Genomic DNA, 16,191 nt, shown 5'->3' with positions numbered 1-16,191 from the left:
GCATATGTCTTCCTTTTATCAAACGGACCTGCCATTGCCCCAGCCTTCCCTTTTCACCTCTCACACTTGGGAAATAGGAAACACTTTTGTGTTTTGGGGAGACTCCAGATGTGGAGTCAATTCCAAAACTGACATTTCACACTGCTACAGGTGGGTGAGGGTCTGGATGGGACCTTGGCAGCCTCTTGCTGAGGCTGGAGCCGTCTCAGTAGGATGGATGTCTTCTCTGATGAATGGAATATTTCCTTGGAACAATTGGCCATGACAGAATAAGGTTGCAGAAATGTGGAGTGGGGCAGGCCCTGGACTGGCTGTGTGGCTTTGACTTGTCACTGTTCTTTCTCTGAGCCTCAGTAGACTCAACTGCAGTTGGAGCTCATCCTTCTTGGCCTGTTTGCTTCTTGGTGAGAATATGGTGAGAATAAAGGGAGGTAATGGCGGTGAATGTATGACAGTCATAACAACACATAACAACAGTATTCTTACGTTTGTGCAGGACCTTAGGGTTTATCATTTCTTTCTTTTTTTTTTTTTTGGAGACAAGGTCTCGCTCTGTTGCCCAGGCTAGAATGCAGTGGTGCGATCTCAGCTGCCTGCAACCTCCGCCTCCCAGGTTCAAGCGATTCTCCTGCCTCAGCCTCCCAAGTAGCTGGAATTACAGGAATGTGCCACCATGCCCAGCTAATTTTTGTATTTTTAGTAGAGATGAGGTTTCGCCATGTTGGCCAGGCTGGTCTTGAACTCCTGACCTCAGGTGATCCGCCCACCTCGGCCTCCCAAAGTGTTAGGATTACAAGCATGAGCCACTACGCCCAGCCCTGGGTTTATCTCATTTCAAAGCAAATGCCTCAGTGGGGAATCTAGCTCTGGTCTTGGGTATTGGTTGAATAACTGATAAGTGTGTGAGTGAATCAATGAAGGTAAAAATGAGTAAGTGCCTGAGTAATTGAAAGAAGAGATGATTGCATGAAGTAGCAAATGAATTTGTAAATCACAATGACTAACACTTTTGAGCACATACTATGATCCAGTCCTTTGTAAAGGCTTCTCTGAATCCTTGCAGCAACCCTATGAGATAGGTACTATCATTAACCCCATGTTGCAGATAGAGAAACTGTGGGTCAGAGAAGTTAAGTGACATGCCCAAAGCCACAAAGCTCCTGAGTGGTGGAGCTGAGGTTTCAGCCTGCCCTGGGCAGTCTGACTCTAGAGCCCAGAGCCCTAAACCCACACTGGCCCTGCTGAGTGAATCAGTGAATGAGTGAGTGAATGAAGGAGTGGATGCAGGAACCCCCACATGGTAAGCCAGGGGCAAGACAGGCTCCTTTCCGATGGAGAGAGCTTCTGACCCATCAGAAGGTGGGCATCCAGGGTCTGGACTGGGGGTGGGTCTCCCTGAGGGCAGAGTCTGAAAGGCCTGCCTCACATCCCCTCTCCCTCTTCCATCTGTAGGCGAATGCCGCCATGCAGCACTACGGGGTGAACGGCTACTCGCTGCACGCCATGAACTCACTCAGCGCCATGTACAACCTGCACCAGCAGGCAGCCCAGCAGGCCCAGCACGCCCCCGACTACCGGCCTTCGGTGCATGCGCTTACATTGGCTGAGCGCCTGGCTGGTAAGAGCCCTGGGGACTGGACTGTGGGGACAGGACTATGGGGGTCAGGGGAGGAGGCTCTGGAAGGCAAAGAGGAGAGAGAGCACTGGCCTAGCTTGTTCTAGGCAGCTCAAAAAGACTCAGGTCACTTAGCAACACAGAGAGATGTCAATTCAAAACTATGTGTGTATATCCAGAGCACCTTTTGTTTGCCAGCTCTGTTCAGGGCGCTGGAGCTGCCCTACGCTTTCAAATTCTCGTAACAGGCCTGTGAGGGAGGCATTCATTAGTCCTATCTCACAGAAGAAGAAATGAGGTAGGAGGGTAAGGGACTAGTCCAGAGTATTATGTGGGAAGTAGCTGGAAGAGCCTGGAATGCTCAGGCAAGGAGAGTTCAGGCACAGGGATTGTAAATAAACAGCTTCTATGTTCTGACATCAACTGTGAGTTAGGCACTGTGGGAGTCTCTCTCTTTCTGTGTGCATCAAATCATCCAATCCTCACGTGAAGAGGTTACTATTTACATTTTATGGACAAGGAAACAGAGACTCAGAGAGGCTAAATCTGGGCCAAGTGGTGTTGGAACACAACATGGCTAAAAATATGAGCTTTGGAGTTCTAGACTTGAAATCAGCATGGGACTTTCCCACTCAGCTCTCTTCTCTGAGCCTCAGTTTCTCTTTTTATAAAAAGGAGAAAATGGCCATGCCCATCCCCTAGGGTGGTTGGGAGGTGATTTGTGATAACATATGCAAAGTATTCAGCAGAGCCTGGTAGGCGCTCAGAGATCATTATTACCCAAAGCCTAAGGTAAGTACCCATATATGCCTATGAGGGACCGGCAACCTGGTCCCCCCACACCTGGTTCTACTGACTGTTGCCCTGCCCTACCAGCCTCTCGGTGGGTGAGAAAAGGATTCAGTGACATAGATGAGGAGTTTGATTTCCTGGGAAGTGGTGCCACCCAACCCATCCTGTCCCAAGCCCAGCCTTGAGCAGCCGGTAAACCCATATGGGCCCAGCCCTGTGCCAGGCAGGCCTCAGAAAACTTCAGGGAACTCCTAGGGAGAACGGGTGCCCATGACCCATGAGAGGGCACAACAGGAGGGTGTCCAGGGTCAAATGCTGGGGCAGCTCAGAGCAGCAGGATCAGCTGGGGTAGTCAGGGAGAGCTTTCTGAAGGCCACAGGGGCAGGAACCAGGCCTCAAAAAGGCCAACATGAGCAAAGGCACAGAAATGGGATGGGATCTCCACCTGGGTAGCAGCACTGGCCTGGCAGGGAGGGCATGGCCAGTCTTACTCCTTTAGACCCTGCCAGGCCTCTGGGCAGAACTCAGTGGATAAGTTTCTCCCGACCGGTGTGGAGGCATTAGTTTCTAGTGTGGGGATGTTGGATATAGTCCTGTGCACAACCTCGTGGTGACATCAGCTCCTGACAGTATTCCAGGACCCAAGGACCAGAGCACAGAGAGGAGTCAGGGACAGGGGCTCATGTCCACTGGTGGAAGCAGAGGAACTGGGGTGTTCAGCCCACCCCCAACTCTCTAATTCTTAAGAAGGAAGGACATGAACTGCAGGTGAGCCTTTGTATGGAGGCCTTGCCTTCCAGCAGAGGCTCTGCCCACAGCTTAGAGAGCCTGGCTTCCCTGTGACACCTATACCGCCCCCACTACCCCCGCCACCCTTGCAGTCCCTGGAGCCAGCAGTAGGATGCTGAGTTGTTGCTCCTCCCCCAACCAGGGTGGGGCTGACAGAGAGGTCCCCACTCCTTCCCCTGCCCCAGGATGACCAGCATGAGCTCAGGGCTGAGTCAGGCCTAGGATTAAGGTCAGTCTGAGAGGGGTTCAGGACTCCCTTTTTAAACTGAAGAAGAAGTATCAAAGTCTGGGGCTTCCTGGATACCCAGTTGCCTCTTCCTTTTTTTTTAAATCTTTTTGGGATGGAGCTTCGATCTTGTTGCCCAGGCTGGAGTGCAATGGTGCCATCTTGGATCACTGCAACCTCCACCTCCCGGGTTCAAGCGATTCTCCTGCCTCAGCCTCCCGAGTAGCTGGGATTACAGGGGCCCACGACCATGCCCAGCTAATTTTTTGTATTTTTGGTAGAAAGACAGTGTTTCACCATGTTGGCCAGGCTGGTCTTGAACTCCTGACCTCAGGTGATCCACCTGCCCAAAGTGCTGGGATTATAGGCGTGAGCCACTGTGCCGGGCTGCCTCTTCCTATTTAGGGTGTTGTGGATGACTTCTCATTCCTTGGAGGGCAGGGGAAGGACTCTGGCATCCCTTTGCAGAGGCTGAGATTACTCAAGTTCCCTTCAGCACAGACAGAGCAGGATCCACTTATGACATGATGGGAGGCAGTGAGGAGAGGGGTTACCGTCTATCTTCCAGGGGCTAGTCAAGCAAAAGGGCTTAAGGCTAGACCCCAGGATGGAGGCTAGACCCTGGCCCTAGGCAGACACCTATCCTGGGTGGTTATCATGTTACCAGACATATGGACAGGACGATGGAATCGATGGTCCATAGTCCTGTCTCCCCTCCAAGCCCACAGTGGTTGGAACCTGGTCTCTTTTTCCTTCTGTCTTTGGGGAGGCAGTCACAAGGGTCAAGACTGAGGGCAACAAGCCTTACCTGAGATGTGACCCCTGACGCCCCCACCCTCCCTGCTCTGCTCTTACCCCCTAGCCAAGCTCTCTGTTCAGGAAACAGAAGAGCAGGAGCCTCAGCCCCTGCCATCAGAGACTCTAGGCCAGTTGGGATGAGGGGGTTTACAAGCAGAGGACAGAGAATCAAGTGCTGGTGAATTCTGTCTGCCTAGTCAGTCCTCCTTTGACTAGACCTTGAGATGGGTACCAGCCCAGCCTGGCTTCTCATGGGCAGGGACCAGCACTCTGATGCTAAAGAAGTCTTAGTATTCAGAATCTAAGGGCTATAGGGTCTTAGAACTCTTGTGATACGGACTTACAGATTATTAGCATCATGGAGTCTCAAAATACACTCACAGTATCCATCTTAGGGCAATACCCACCTACCCACTCCCAATGCCAAATAACGAAGACCCCCCTCAATCATGCCTGACAGCCATTTGTGGAGTTGAGTTAGACCTCTGTGGTCCTGAGAGTGCATAATGGGGTGGAGAGACCTTGAAAGCCCACAGCCATATGGTGAGGGGATGGGTGATTCCTAAGGGCAAGGGACCAGGACCAGCTCTGGCAGCAGCCTGGGTGTCCACAGTGGGTCAGAGCAGGATAAGATTCAAAGCTATTTCCCATAATTAAATGGGCCCCCTCTCCTTGCCCTCCAACGGCTGTACATTTCAAGACATCATCTTGGAGGCCCGTTATGGTTCCCAGCACCGCAAACAACGTCGCAGCCGCACAGCGTTCACAGCTCAGCAGCTCGAGGCCCTGGAAAAGACCTTCCAGAAGACTCACTACCCAGATGTGGTGATGCGTGAGAGGCTGGCCATGTGCACCAACCTGCCTGAGGCCCGGGTGCAGGTAAGGCCCAACTCTCCTAACTAGGCCTTGCAGACAAACACCAGCCCATCAGTCTGGCCCCTTGTCCAGGAGCCAGCATGTCATCCCTGTGCCAAGGTGCAACGGATCTCTCCATCAAAGCCTTCAGTGATAGGAGGGGAGTTTGGGAAGGGACGGAGGGTGTGCGTTCCCTAGAGGGGTGGGGGGATGTTATCACACACATCCTTTCCCAGAGCACCTTGCTCCACACCAACCCTCCTTCTTTCTTGCCCACCTTGGACTGCTGCTTTCCTGTCCTCAGGTGTGGTTCAAGAACCGCCGGGCCAAGTTCCGGAAGAAGCAGCGTAGCCTGCAGAAGGAACAGCTCCAGAAGCAGAAGGAGGCTGAGGGCTCCCATGGGGAAGACAAGGCAGAGGCCCCCACTCCGGATACCCAGCTGGACACTGACCAGCCCCCACACCTGCCTGGCAGCAACCCCCCTGCAGAGCTTCACCTGAGTCTGTCTGAGCAGTCAGCCAGTGAGTCAGCCCCCGAGGATCAGCTGGACCGTGAGGAGGACCCCCGGGCAGGGGCTGAGGACCCCAAAACTGAGAAGAGCCCTGGGGCTGAGAGCAAAGGGCTGGGCTGCAAGAGGGGCAGCCCCAAGGCAGGTGAGGTCTGAGGGATGCCATGGGAGGGCTGGGGTCTGGGGTCCCTGAGCATGTGAAGCCAGTCAGAGGCGAGTAATCAACTGCCCCTGAGGGGCATGGCCCATTAGAAGGGACTAACCACAGCAGGCCTGGGCCAGGTCTTCACCCTTTAGTTGCAGAGCCGTGGGAAGGTCCAGGGGGTTCTGAGGGACGGGCTGGGTAGCAGGGGAGGGATACGGCGGGAGCTCTGGGCAAAAATTATTTATCAGCCATTTGGAAGTATTCCAATATTTTAACAACCAATTGGATGTCCCGGTGCATACCGTATTAGTACCAGAGATTCCCACGTGCAGCAGAGACTCTGAGCACATTTCTGAAGGAACAGAGCTCTGGCATGAGGCATATCTCAAACACAAACCCTAAGTCCAGCAGGGAGGGGACAGGGGCTGTGAGCTGAAAGCTGGAGTGAAGGAATGGGAGCTCTGGGCAGCGTGGGGGAGGGGGAAGTTACAGCCCTTGAAAAGAAAAAGAGACAGACATGGGGGCCTTGGCAGGGTCCCTGGAGCTTTCCCAGGAAGCCTGGGTCCCTTTCTCCTAGGATTCTGAGCCTTGCTTCAGGGAATGCCCTGACTGAGATGCGATGGATGTGGTTTCAGCCGAAGGCTGTCTTGTCTGTAGTGCCAAGGGGGTGAGAAGGCTGAGTGCACCTCTCCTGGCAGACCAATGCCCTTGTCCTGAGGGCTTTGTTCTTGGGTTCTCTGCTTGCAGATTCCCCAGGCAGCCTGACCATCACTCCTGCGGCCCCAGGGGGTGGCCTCCTGGGCCCCTCCCACTCCTATTCCTCGTCCCCGCTGAGCCTCTTCCGTCTGCAGGAGCAATTCCGCCAGCACATGGCGGCCACCAACAACCTGGTGCACTACTCATCCTTCGAAGTAGGGGGTCCAGCCCCTGCTGCTGCCGCGGCGGCTGCTGCTGTGCCCTACCTGGGCGTCAACATGGCCCCGCTGGGCTCACTGCACTGCCAGTCCTACTACCAGTCCCTGTCAGCAGCCGCTGCTGCCCACCAGGGTGTGTGGGGGTCCCCTCTGCTGCCTGCACCCCCAGCAGGCCTGGCTCCTGCATCAGCTACCCTGAACAGTAAAACCACAAGCATCGAGAACCTGCGGCTCCGGGCCAAGCAGCACGCGGCCTCCCTGGGACTCGATACGCTGCCCAACTGACTGTCTGGCCTCCAACCCAGCCAGGGGTCTTAGGTGTCCCCTCCTAGCCCTGTGGTTATCCCTAGGTGGCTCTCGAGGAGTTCACTCCATGAGCACAGGGATCCTAGGGCCTGGTGTCCTGTTCCCTGCTCCGCTTCCCCATACCGCAGCCTGAGGCGAAGCCCACACCTACACACCCTCTGCATGGCCCTGCCTGGACCCCATGAAGGCCAAATAGGGAGGAGGTCAGGGGCTGGGGTGCCCTAAGCTTCCCTCGGGGAAGTGAGAGGCTCTCCCTGGCTAGACCCCCATCTCAATACCACCTCCTCCCTTTTCTCCCTCCCCTTCTGCCCCTTAGTAAGTCTATGTGTGGAATGTGAGATATAAATATAAATATATAAAGCTATATTTTCAGGCACCTGCCTGCCCCAAGCCCCCTGCCCCACTCCCATCTCTTCTTCCTTGCCACCCCTCCCTGCAGCCTCCGCGGCTTACTCTAGCCATACCTTCTCTTTCTCCTCTCTCCTTCCTTCTTCCCTTGATCTCCCTCTTCCTGTCTCTGTCCTGGTCCCTGCCCCCGTCTCAGCCCAGCCTCTGTATTCTCCACCCTTGATCTTTCTCCCTGTCTCTCCTGCTGCCCCTGGTTTCTTCCTTTGGTGCTGGCTGTGTTGGTATCGTTAGTTCTTGAGCTATATTTTGTTTGGGGTTGTGGCTGGTTTTGGTTTTAGTAATTTTGCTGCTTCCCGTTGCTCTCCTTCTATTCCCTCCCTTCTGCCCTGCCTGCCTGTCTCCTCCCTGCACCTGCGGCCTCTCTGGGAAGCTGTTCCTTTCCATGCCAAATAGAAGCAACAAGGCTCTAGCTGGAGACCCTGGGGATCTGGAACTGCAGGCAGGAGGTAGCACTGGCTCCCACTCCCACCCTTGCCCAGCCTGGCATCTAGAAGGTGTCACAAATTACTTTCTCTTCTGTCTTCTCAGTTTTGATGTCCTCATCCCCAAGATCAAGGAGGCAGTAGTCAGGCTGGGAAGGCAGTAGAATGGCCAGCATTCCTGCCTGTAAGCCCTCCAAAGACAGAGGCCCGGTGTCAGAGTTCAGCCAGGACTGACCACAGGGCTCTAGAGCTCTCTTTGGTGAGACTCCCCTGGTTGGCGAGCGGCAGCAGGGGAAGAGGTGCTCTCAGAGACAGCAGGACTGGTGCTCCTCTCCCACAAGCCCAGCCTCCACGTTCAGCAGGTACTGTGCATGGCAGGAGTACGGTGACCAGGTTGAACTCTGCTCCTGAGCACAGTGAGTGCAAAGCATTTAGCAACACATAGGCTCAGGCTTCTGTAGGCTTCCTGTCCCACAGCCGATTATGGAAGTAAGGGCTTCTCTCCAACTAGTCACTGGAATGGAAAACTGTGTTACTGTTTATAGCCAGGAAACCCAGCTCAGCAAACTCCCTTTCAAAGCTGTGTGACTGGCTGGGCGCAGTGGCTCACACCTGTAATCCCAGTACTTTGGGAGGCCGAGGCAGGCAATCACCTGAGGTCAGGAGTTCAAGACCAGCCTGGCCAACATGTGAAACTACTAATAATACACAAATTAGCCGGGCCTGGTGGCACGTGCCTGTAATCCCAGCTACTTGGGAGGCTGAGGTGGGAGGATTGCTGGAACCTGGGAGGTGGAGGTTGTAGTAAGCTGAGATCATGCCACTGCCCTCCAGCCTGGGCAACAGAGTGAGACTCCATCTCAAAAAAAAAAAAAAAAAAAAAAAAAAAAAGCTGTGTGACTTTGGGCAAGCATGTAGCCTCTCTGGGTCTGTTTCCCTGTCTGGGTTAGATGGCCTGTAAGGTCCTAGCCAGCTCTACATTCTGCATTTTTGCTCACAATCTTGCAGGACAGAAGTTTTTAGTTAAATTGACAACAACAGAAGGTTCTCACAAGCACAATGTATGAAGTAGGAAGTTACCATTGCCTTGCTGTGGAGCAAGGGTGTTGTACACACAAGCCTTTCTGTAGACACTGCCTCAGTTTCCCCATAAGCATAATGGGTCCCCTCTAGTTCAGACAATCTGGATTTGGTCTTGAGTTCCAGTGCCAGACTCTGGGGTCACCACATTTTCATACCTTTGCATGGTCTCAGGGCCTCTGGGCAGCGGGAGGGGATGGCTTAGACAGATTCTTGCTCATGCTCCCCAACTCTTGGTGGCTCACTATTGAACACTTCAACCCCTGCTTAAAGAAGTTGATCTGAAAGCCAGGGTAAAGATTGCTAAGGCTTGTCTCCTCTCCCAGTGGGAAGAGAGAGGTTCTGTTGGTGTCCTGGTAGGATTGGTTTGCAGAGAAGTCAATGCTCATCACCCTTGAGGGGGTCAGCCTAGGCTGGGGCAGATGGAGAAGGCTTTGCACAGGAAAAAAAGTGAGGGAGATGGTAGTCCAGGCCAGGAGAACCGTTTGAACAAAGCAACAGAGATGAGACTCAGTAGACCATGGGAAGCGGGTGGCTGACTTCACGAGAGGTGGGGCTAAGGGGCCTGGAATCCAGGTTAAAGACCTCACCTACATGTGGCAAGCACCAAGACAGGCAGTTGAGGGTTTGCAAATCCTCAGGTGTCTTGCTGGGGTCTGGAATTTGGAAGAGGAATCCACCAGCCACGAGGGCATCAGAGGAGAGACTTAGGCAGCGCTGTGGGAGGTTGGCAGATTCCAGGAGTGACAGAGGAGGTTTTTGGTTTGGGAGGCAGTAGTCAGGCTGGGAAGGCAGTAGAATGGCCAGCATTCCTGCCTGTAAGCCCTCCAAAGACAGAGGCCCGGTGTCAGAGTTCAGCCAGGACTGACCACAGGGCTCTAGAGCTCTCTTTGGTGAGACTCCCCTGGTTGGCGAGCGGCAGCAGGGGAAGAGGTGCTCTCAGAGACAGCAGGTTCTGTGGCCAATGGCCCATCAACTGTCCTCTGGGATTAGTCCCAGGAAGTTCTGTTTCTAAAACAAAAAATAATCATCTGGATAGGTATGGGAAGCTTCCTAGCTGCTTTTAGGCCAAAGCTTTTTGTCAGTTCCTGGGTACAAGTGATTGTCACTAGGCCTTGGAATCCAACAGCCCTAGATATCACTGCCTCCTCCAGGAAGCCTCCCCTGACTGCCTAAGGGGTGATGTTCTGTCATGGCTGGAGGCAGGCCCACCTTTGGAGCAGCCCAGTTTCCCTCAGATGTTTGTTAACACTTGTCCCATTCAATTGACCCAAATCTACAAACCTAGAGAAGGCAGGGAAGGTACCTGCAGTCCCTGCCCTCAGAGGGATCTCAAGTTTAGGGCACCAGCCTTGGGTACTGAAAGCAGCTAGAGAGCAAGAGCAGAGCACACCTGTGTCTCCTCTGAGCACACTGGTAAGCGGCACCGTGCGTCTCCTCCGAGCACACTTGTAAGCAGCACCGTGCATCCCTTCTGGTGGGCAGAGGGTACGGGCCCACCACACCTGATGCTGGAGCCCCTCCCAGGCCTGCTGGGCCAACCTGGGCCTGAAAGCCAGAGGCTCAAGCTCTGATTGTCCCTTCCAGGAATGCCTCATGCCTGGCCTCTCACTGCTGTCTGGGTCTCCCTTTCCCTGCTTCCTCACTCCCCCAGAGCATGGTCCAGTGGCCTGGGTCCCCACCCCAACTCCAAGGCTGATGGGCTCTACAGACTGCTTTCCAAACCGGCTCTTTTGTGACCATTTGTGCTTAGAGGTTGTGCCAGCCCATGGCAAAAACACTGTGTACTGTATTTATTTATTCTGCTAGTTGAAAATAACAAGACTTAATTCACCCCTGCCTGTCACCTCGCCTGTCCCCTGTGTAGTGCAGCATGACACTCTGTGTATCTGTCCTTCTGTCAGTCTTATTCCCTGTGATGTTGTGACCTGTTCTTTGTCTTGGCGAATAAAAGAGAACCCAGCAGCTCAGACCTCAGTCCATGTTCATTACCAGAGACGCCTGCAGTGGCCTGAGCAGGCAGTGTCTCCAGGTCTGTTCGCTGCCCCTCTGATGCCATGGCCGGTGGGGATGGAGGCGGACCTACCGCACTATTGGCCATTGTCACGCTGACCGTGTAGCTCTCTCTGTGACCCTTACTAATCTGCAGCCGGGATGCCACTCTGGAGTGGCTGCAGGGGGGCAGATAACGGGGGAGGGTTCCATCTTCTCTAGGCTGTTTGGACCTCACCCAAACACAAGTGGCAGAGTAACCTGGGACATGGGACACCCGGGACAAGCAGTGCCTGGGAGTATTCAGGGTAGCCTGGGAGATGGATGGGTCTGCAGGACAGAGAGAGGCAGGGGATTCTGAGGAAAACTGCAAGTAAGCCAGGGCCAAAGGGGAGTGGTAAGTAGAGACATTTGGATGTACAGCCAGAGCTGTTTTCCAGTGGAAAGGGCTCTGTTCTCAGAGGTGAGCAAGCAGAGGATGAAGAAGGGCTTTCTGCCACGGTGTGCTGTGGTGTGTCTGTTATTACAAGTCTAGCTGCAGGTCTGAGAACCTGTGCTGTGAATTCCTAAGTGTCTGCTTGCATCTGTGTGTGTATGAGCATATTCACCATGCTCAGGAGAGACAGCGCGAGATAGACGGCGAGGCTGTATGTACAGGCAATACGTGCAGAAAAATGCACAGCCAGGAAGTTCTTGCTGTGAAACCCTGGTCCCTCCGGCTGCCTTTCAAGAAAAAGAAGAAAAGAGATCTCTACTCAGTTGTGGCTGCTTTGGCTCCACCTTCTTCCCCGGTGCTCCAGAGTGCCTGTGCAGGGCGGAGAGCCAGAAGAGGTGGCGCAGGCACGCACCTGGCTGAGATTTGGGGGAGGTGACAGTCTCCTCTGTCTGCAGATTTCCTGGTAGGAGAACCCAGCAGGCCTGAATGTATGCAGGGAGCTGTCTGCTAGGCTTCCCAGGGGCGGGCCCTGACCTCCCCACTTCCCAGGTCCACCCCAGCAGACGCATTCCTCTCTCCCCAGCAGGCTGAGGATTAGGGCGGGGAGCGTCTCCCTTTCACCTTGTCCCCTGCCTCCCTGGGAGGGGCTGAGAGATCAAATATCTGCCTCAAATCTCCCACTGCTCCCTCCCCTGGCCTGAGCCATTGACTGTCTCCTATGTACTTCAGCCCCAAGGGACACACCTTCCCTGGCATAAAGGGCACTCTGGTAACACTGCAGTTCAAATCACTCATGCACTCAGCATATACAGAGCACCTGCTGTATGCCTATGCCTGTGCTGGGAGCTGACTACATAGAAACAAGTAAGGAAAACAATACAACACAGGGTGAGATGGTGTTCAAAAAATGGAGACCTTGGGACAGGCGCAGTGGCTCATGCCTGTAATCCCAGCATTTCGGGAGGCCAAGGTGGGTCAGGAGTTCGAGACCAACCTGGCCAACAAGGCAAAACCCTGTCTCTACTAAAAATAACAAACATTAGCCAGGCGTGGTGGTGTGTGCCTGTAATCCCAGCTATTTAGCTACTCAGGAGGCTGCGGCACGAGAATTGCTTGAACCTGGGAGGCGGAGGTTGCAGTGAGCCACTTCACTACTGCACTCCAGCCTGGGCGACAGAGCAAGACTCTGTCTCAAAAAAAAAAAAAAAAAAAAAAAAAAAAAAAAAAAGAATATCTGTTTGGGAGCACAGAAGAGGACCCCTAGCTCAGTCTAGGGACATCGGAAAGGCCCCTTGAGAAGGAGACTTTTGACCTGAGTCTCATGGGTCGTGTTCACCAGGAAGTCAAAGAGAAGGGTGCCCTGAGAGAGGCATAGCTCATAGAAAGCTGCAGGACTGAGCCAGCTTGCCAAAGCCCTGAGCCCTGAAAGAACAAGGGACCTGTCCGGGTGGGGCTTGAGGATGGTGGGGTGGTGCCAGCCGGTGAAGATGAGGAGGGAAACAAGGACCTTGGACTCAAGCCCAAGGGCCACGGCTGTGGGAGGCACTGGAAGCTATTCCCAGTGAGGGAGTGGGGTGATCAGTGTGTATTATAGTAACCCCCACTTTTGCTGCATGGTGGCTCATGAGAAGGAGCTGGGGGCAGGAGATCAGAGAGGAGGCCAGTATCTGTCATGTCCTGGTGAGAGGAGGGTGGCATCCATCTGGACTAGGAGAGGGAGTGGGGAGCAGGGGTCTGATGGATGAGAGATGTCGGACAGAAAATCGCTGTGGTGATTTTAGCAGGATGGGGAGGATTAAGGGTACTTTCGAGTCTCTGGCCAGGCAGTAGGGTAGATGGATACCCCTACTCTGTTGAGGGGAGTGAGTGTCCGAAAATGATCCTGAGCTCAGGGTAGTCTTGTTTGCCTTCGATTTACTCAAGGGAAGATGTAGGGTCTGTCTCTGCTGCTGACACACTTTCTCTGTGCCTGGCACCTTACACATAAGAAGTCTCTTGGCTGGGCATGGTGGCTCACTCCTGTAATCCCAGCACTTTGGGAGGCTGAGGTGAGCAGATCATGAGGTCAGGAGTTCAAGACCAGCCTGGCCAATATGGTGAAACCCTGACTCTATTAAAAATACAAAAATTAGCCAGGCATGGTGGCAGGCACCTGTATTCCCAGCTACTCAGGAGACTGAGGCAGAAGAATTGCTTGAACCCAGGAGGTGGAGGTTGCAGTGAGCTGAGATCCCACCACTGCACTCCAGCCTGGGCAACAGAGTGAGACTCTGTCTCAAAAAATAGTTAATAATGTTAATAATAATAAAAAGAAGTCACTTAATCCTTACACAACTCTATGAGGTAGATACTATTACTATCCTCATTTACAGATGGGAAAACTGAGGCATAGAGTGGTTAAATAACATGCCCAGGGCCACATAGCTAGTCACGGGCCAACCAAAGGATGAACCTGGCTGGCCTCAGAATCCATGCTCTTAGCCTTGATGGTTGTCACAGGGAGATGGTGAATGAAGCCACGTTGCTAAATGAGATTACACAGAGAGAAGCAGAGGATGGGACCTCAGGGAAATGCTGACTACGAAGAGAAGAGGAAGCTACTGGTGAAGCCAGGATGAGCTAAGCCTGGCTTGCTGTTTACTGATGGCAAATAACTACCCCTCTTTGGTCTGCAGTTTCCTCTTCTGTTGAATAGGAATCTTTAACCGGGTCCAGCCTGCTTCCTGGGTGGCTCAGAGGAGGTAAAGAGGAGAAGGCACTGGGGAGGCTGAGAAGCTGAGCAGTTCTGGGCCCAGCATGCCGTTGGTGCTCAGATAGCCCATGGTGGGGGAAATGGGAAAGGTTGGGGGCTCCCTGAAGCTTCTCCACAAATTCCCCAATTCCCCATTTTCTCTCTCTTTTTTTTTTTTTTTTTTTTTGAGATGGAGTTTTGTTCTTGCTGCCCAGGCTGGAGTGCAATGATGCGGTCTCAGCTCACTGCAACCTCCACCTCCCAGGTTCAAGGGATTCTCCTGCCTCAGCCTCCCCAGTTGCTGGGACTACACGCACTGACCACCACTCCTGGTTAATTTTTTATATTTTTGGTAGAGATGGGGTTTCACCATGTTGGCCAGACTGGTCTCGTACTCTTGACCTCGGGTGATCCACCTGCCTTGGCTTCCCAAAGTGCTGGGATTACAGGCGTGAGCCACCGCCTGGCTGAGCCACAGCACTCGGTAATTCCCCTTTCTCTTAGGCCTTGGCTGCAGTGTTCTTGCAGCTCAGGGGTCTGGTTCCTTAGGGGCTCTCGGGGAAGGGGCCCCTGCTGAGGGGGTCTGGGGGATGGACCCCTTTAGGGCTGGGCACCTCCCTCATCTCTTTCCCACAGAGCTGCTCTGGGCTGGAGCCCTCCACCCCCATCACTCATTCTCCTTTAGCTTCTGGGAAAGCCGATTAGGAGGTGGCCTTCTGCCCGCCCCCCTGACAAGTGTGTCTGAACTTCCAACAAAGGCCCTCAGAGGGTTGCAGAGGGAGGGCTCGGCACTGGGAACCTGACACCACTGGCCCAGGATCACCCCAGCAGCCTAGGAGGCAGCTCTGCGGGGCTGCCCACCCCACAGCAGGCAAGAATGGCACTCTGACTTGGCCCCACAAAGGCCTGGGGGCTGGGCTGGAGCACGTTGGAGAGGTCTTCACCTGGGATCCCCTCACAATAGGCAAAGCAGCAGGGCCAGCACCCAGGAAGGCATGTGGGAATAGGCATACACAACCACACACTGACAGTCTCTCACACACATTCCCCACACATTCACAGCACACACGCACACACACATCCTCACACCCCTGGGACATGTTGACTTCTGCACTGGACCACACAATCCCAGGGTGTCTCCCTGTCTCTCATGCCGGTGTACACAGACCTACTGCAAACCGGCAGACATACAGTCACGCTCTGTCACCTGATGCTCCACACACCTGCTCCACCCCCAGACATGCATTCTCCCCAGCTTGCTCACACTCCAGACAGCCCCCTGAATGCTCAGTGGCACCAGATCCCCTCTACAGATGGTCTCCCGAGCCACACTGCTGGCTTGGTGCCCACAGAGACTTGGTGGCAGCTACCCTATGCTTGTGGAAGATGCCACCCAAATGCCCACATGAGAGTGAGATGCTGGTCCCAGCTGCCATGTGAACACCCATGTGCACCAACCCACACATCCACCCCAAGGGCCTGCCTTGAGCCCACTTCTTCACAGCATGCTCCCTCCTGCAGCCGCCTCATGAGCGTGTGACCCATGCAGTCACACACCGTCCTGGGCTCAGAGGGCCCCATGATGTTCTGATGTCACCATCTTGAAATCTTTACTTTTTAAGCAAGGGGCCTTGCATTTTTATTTTGCCCTGGACCCCATGAAATATATAGCTGGTCTCAGTCACACCCCATCTCTATGTATGTATGTATGTATGTATGTATGTATATATGTATGTATGTACGGAGTTTTGAGACGGAGTTTTGCACTTGTCACCCAGGCTGGAGTGAAATGGCGCGATCTCGGCTCAGTGCAACCTCCGCTTCCTGGGTTTAAGCAATTCTCCTGCCTCAGCCTCCCAAGTAGCTGAGATTACAGGTGCCCACCACCACACCTGGCTAATTTTTTGTATTTTTAGTAGAGACAGGGTTTCACCATGTTGGCCACGCTGGTCTCGAACTCCTGACCTCAAGTGATCTGCCTGCCTCAGCCTCCCCAAGTGCTGGGATTACAGGCGTGAGCCACCATGCCCGGCCCACCCCATCTCTTTCAGCTAAGTCACTGGCCCTTCTGTGGCTTCAGAAACCCAAGGCCTCCAGAAAGCCCTCGCTTCTCCCACCTGCCCAAGGGCCTCCACTTCCTCTTCCAGCCGGGGTTTCCCTTTCCACCCCATTCC

The 16,191-nt window shown here is 53.9% G+C and overlaps 1 protein-coding gene across 7 annotated transcripts in view; it reads left to right on the top strand.

Annotated features, from left to right (window-relative positions):
• DMBX1 (diencephalon/mesencephalon homeobox 1) overlaps positions 1 to 8,672 on the top strand; it is a 64,769-nt gene extending 56,097 nt beyond the window's left edge. For 2 of the 7 annotated variants that reach the window (XM_077958370.1, XM_077958361.1), the window contains 4 exons: positions 1,453 to 1,618; positions 4,921 to 5,099; positions 5,380 to 5,728; positions 6,476 to 8,670. In XM_077958370.1, the coding sequence (XP_077814496.1) occupies positions 1,465 to 1,618; positions 4,921 to 5,099; positions 5,380 to 5,728; positions 6,476 to 6,927 (1,134 nt within the window). In that variant the 5' untranslated portion in view covers positions 1,453 to 1,464 and the 3' untranslated portion in view covers positions 6,928 to 8,670. Of the gene's footprint in view, positions 1 to 1,343; positions 1,619 to 4,903; positions 5,100 to 5,379; positions 5,729 to 6,475 lie in introns of those variants that run through there. The other 5 variants (XR_013402388.1, XR_013402390.1, XR_013402389.1 and 2 more) reach the window with 5 other exon arrangements.
• Positions 8,673 to 16,191: the final 7,519 nt, after the last annotated feature.

The sequence above is a fragment of the Macaca mulatta genome, chromosome 1 (assembly GCF_049350105.2).
Source record: "Macaca mulatta isolate MMU2019108-1 chromosome 1, T2T-MMU8v2.0, whole genome shotgun sequence".
NCBI classification, from domain to species: domain Eukaryota; kingdom Metazoa; phylum Chordata; class Mammalia; order Primates; family Cercopithecidae; genus Macaca; species Macaca mulatta.
Note: the sequence above shows the minus strand (reverse complement) of the source record. Positions and strands in the feature narration are given on the sequence as shown.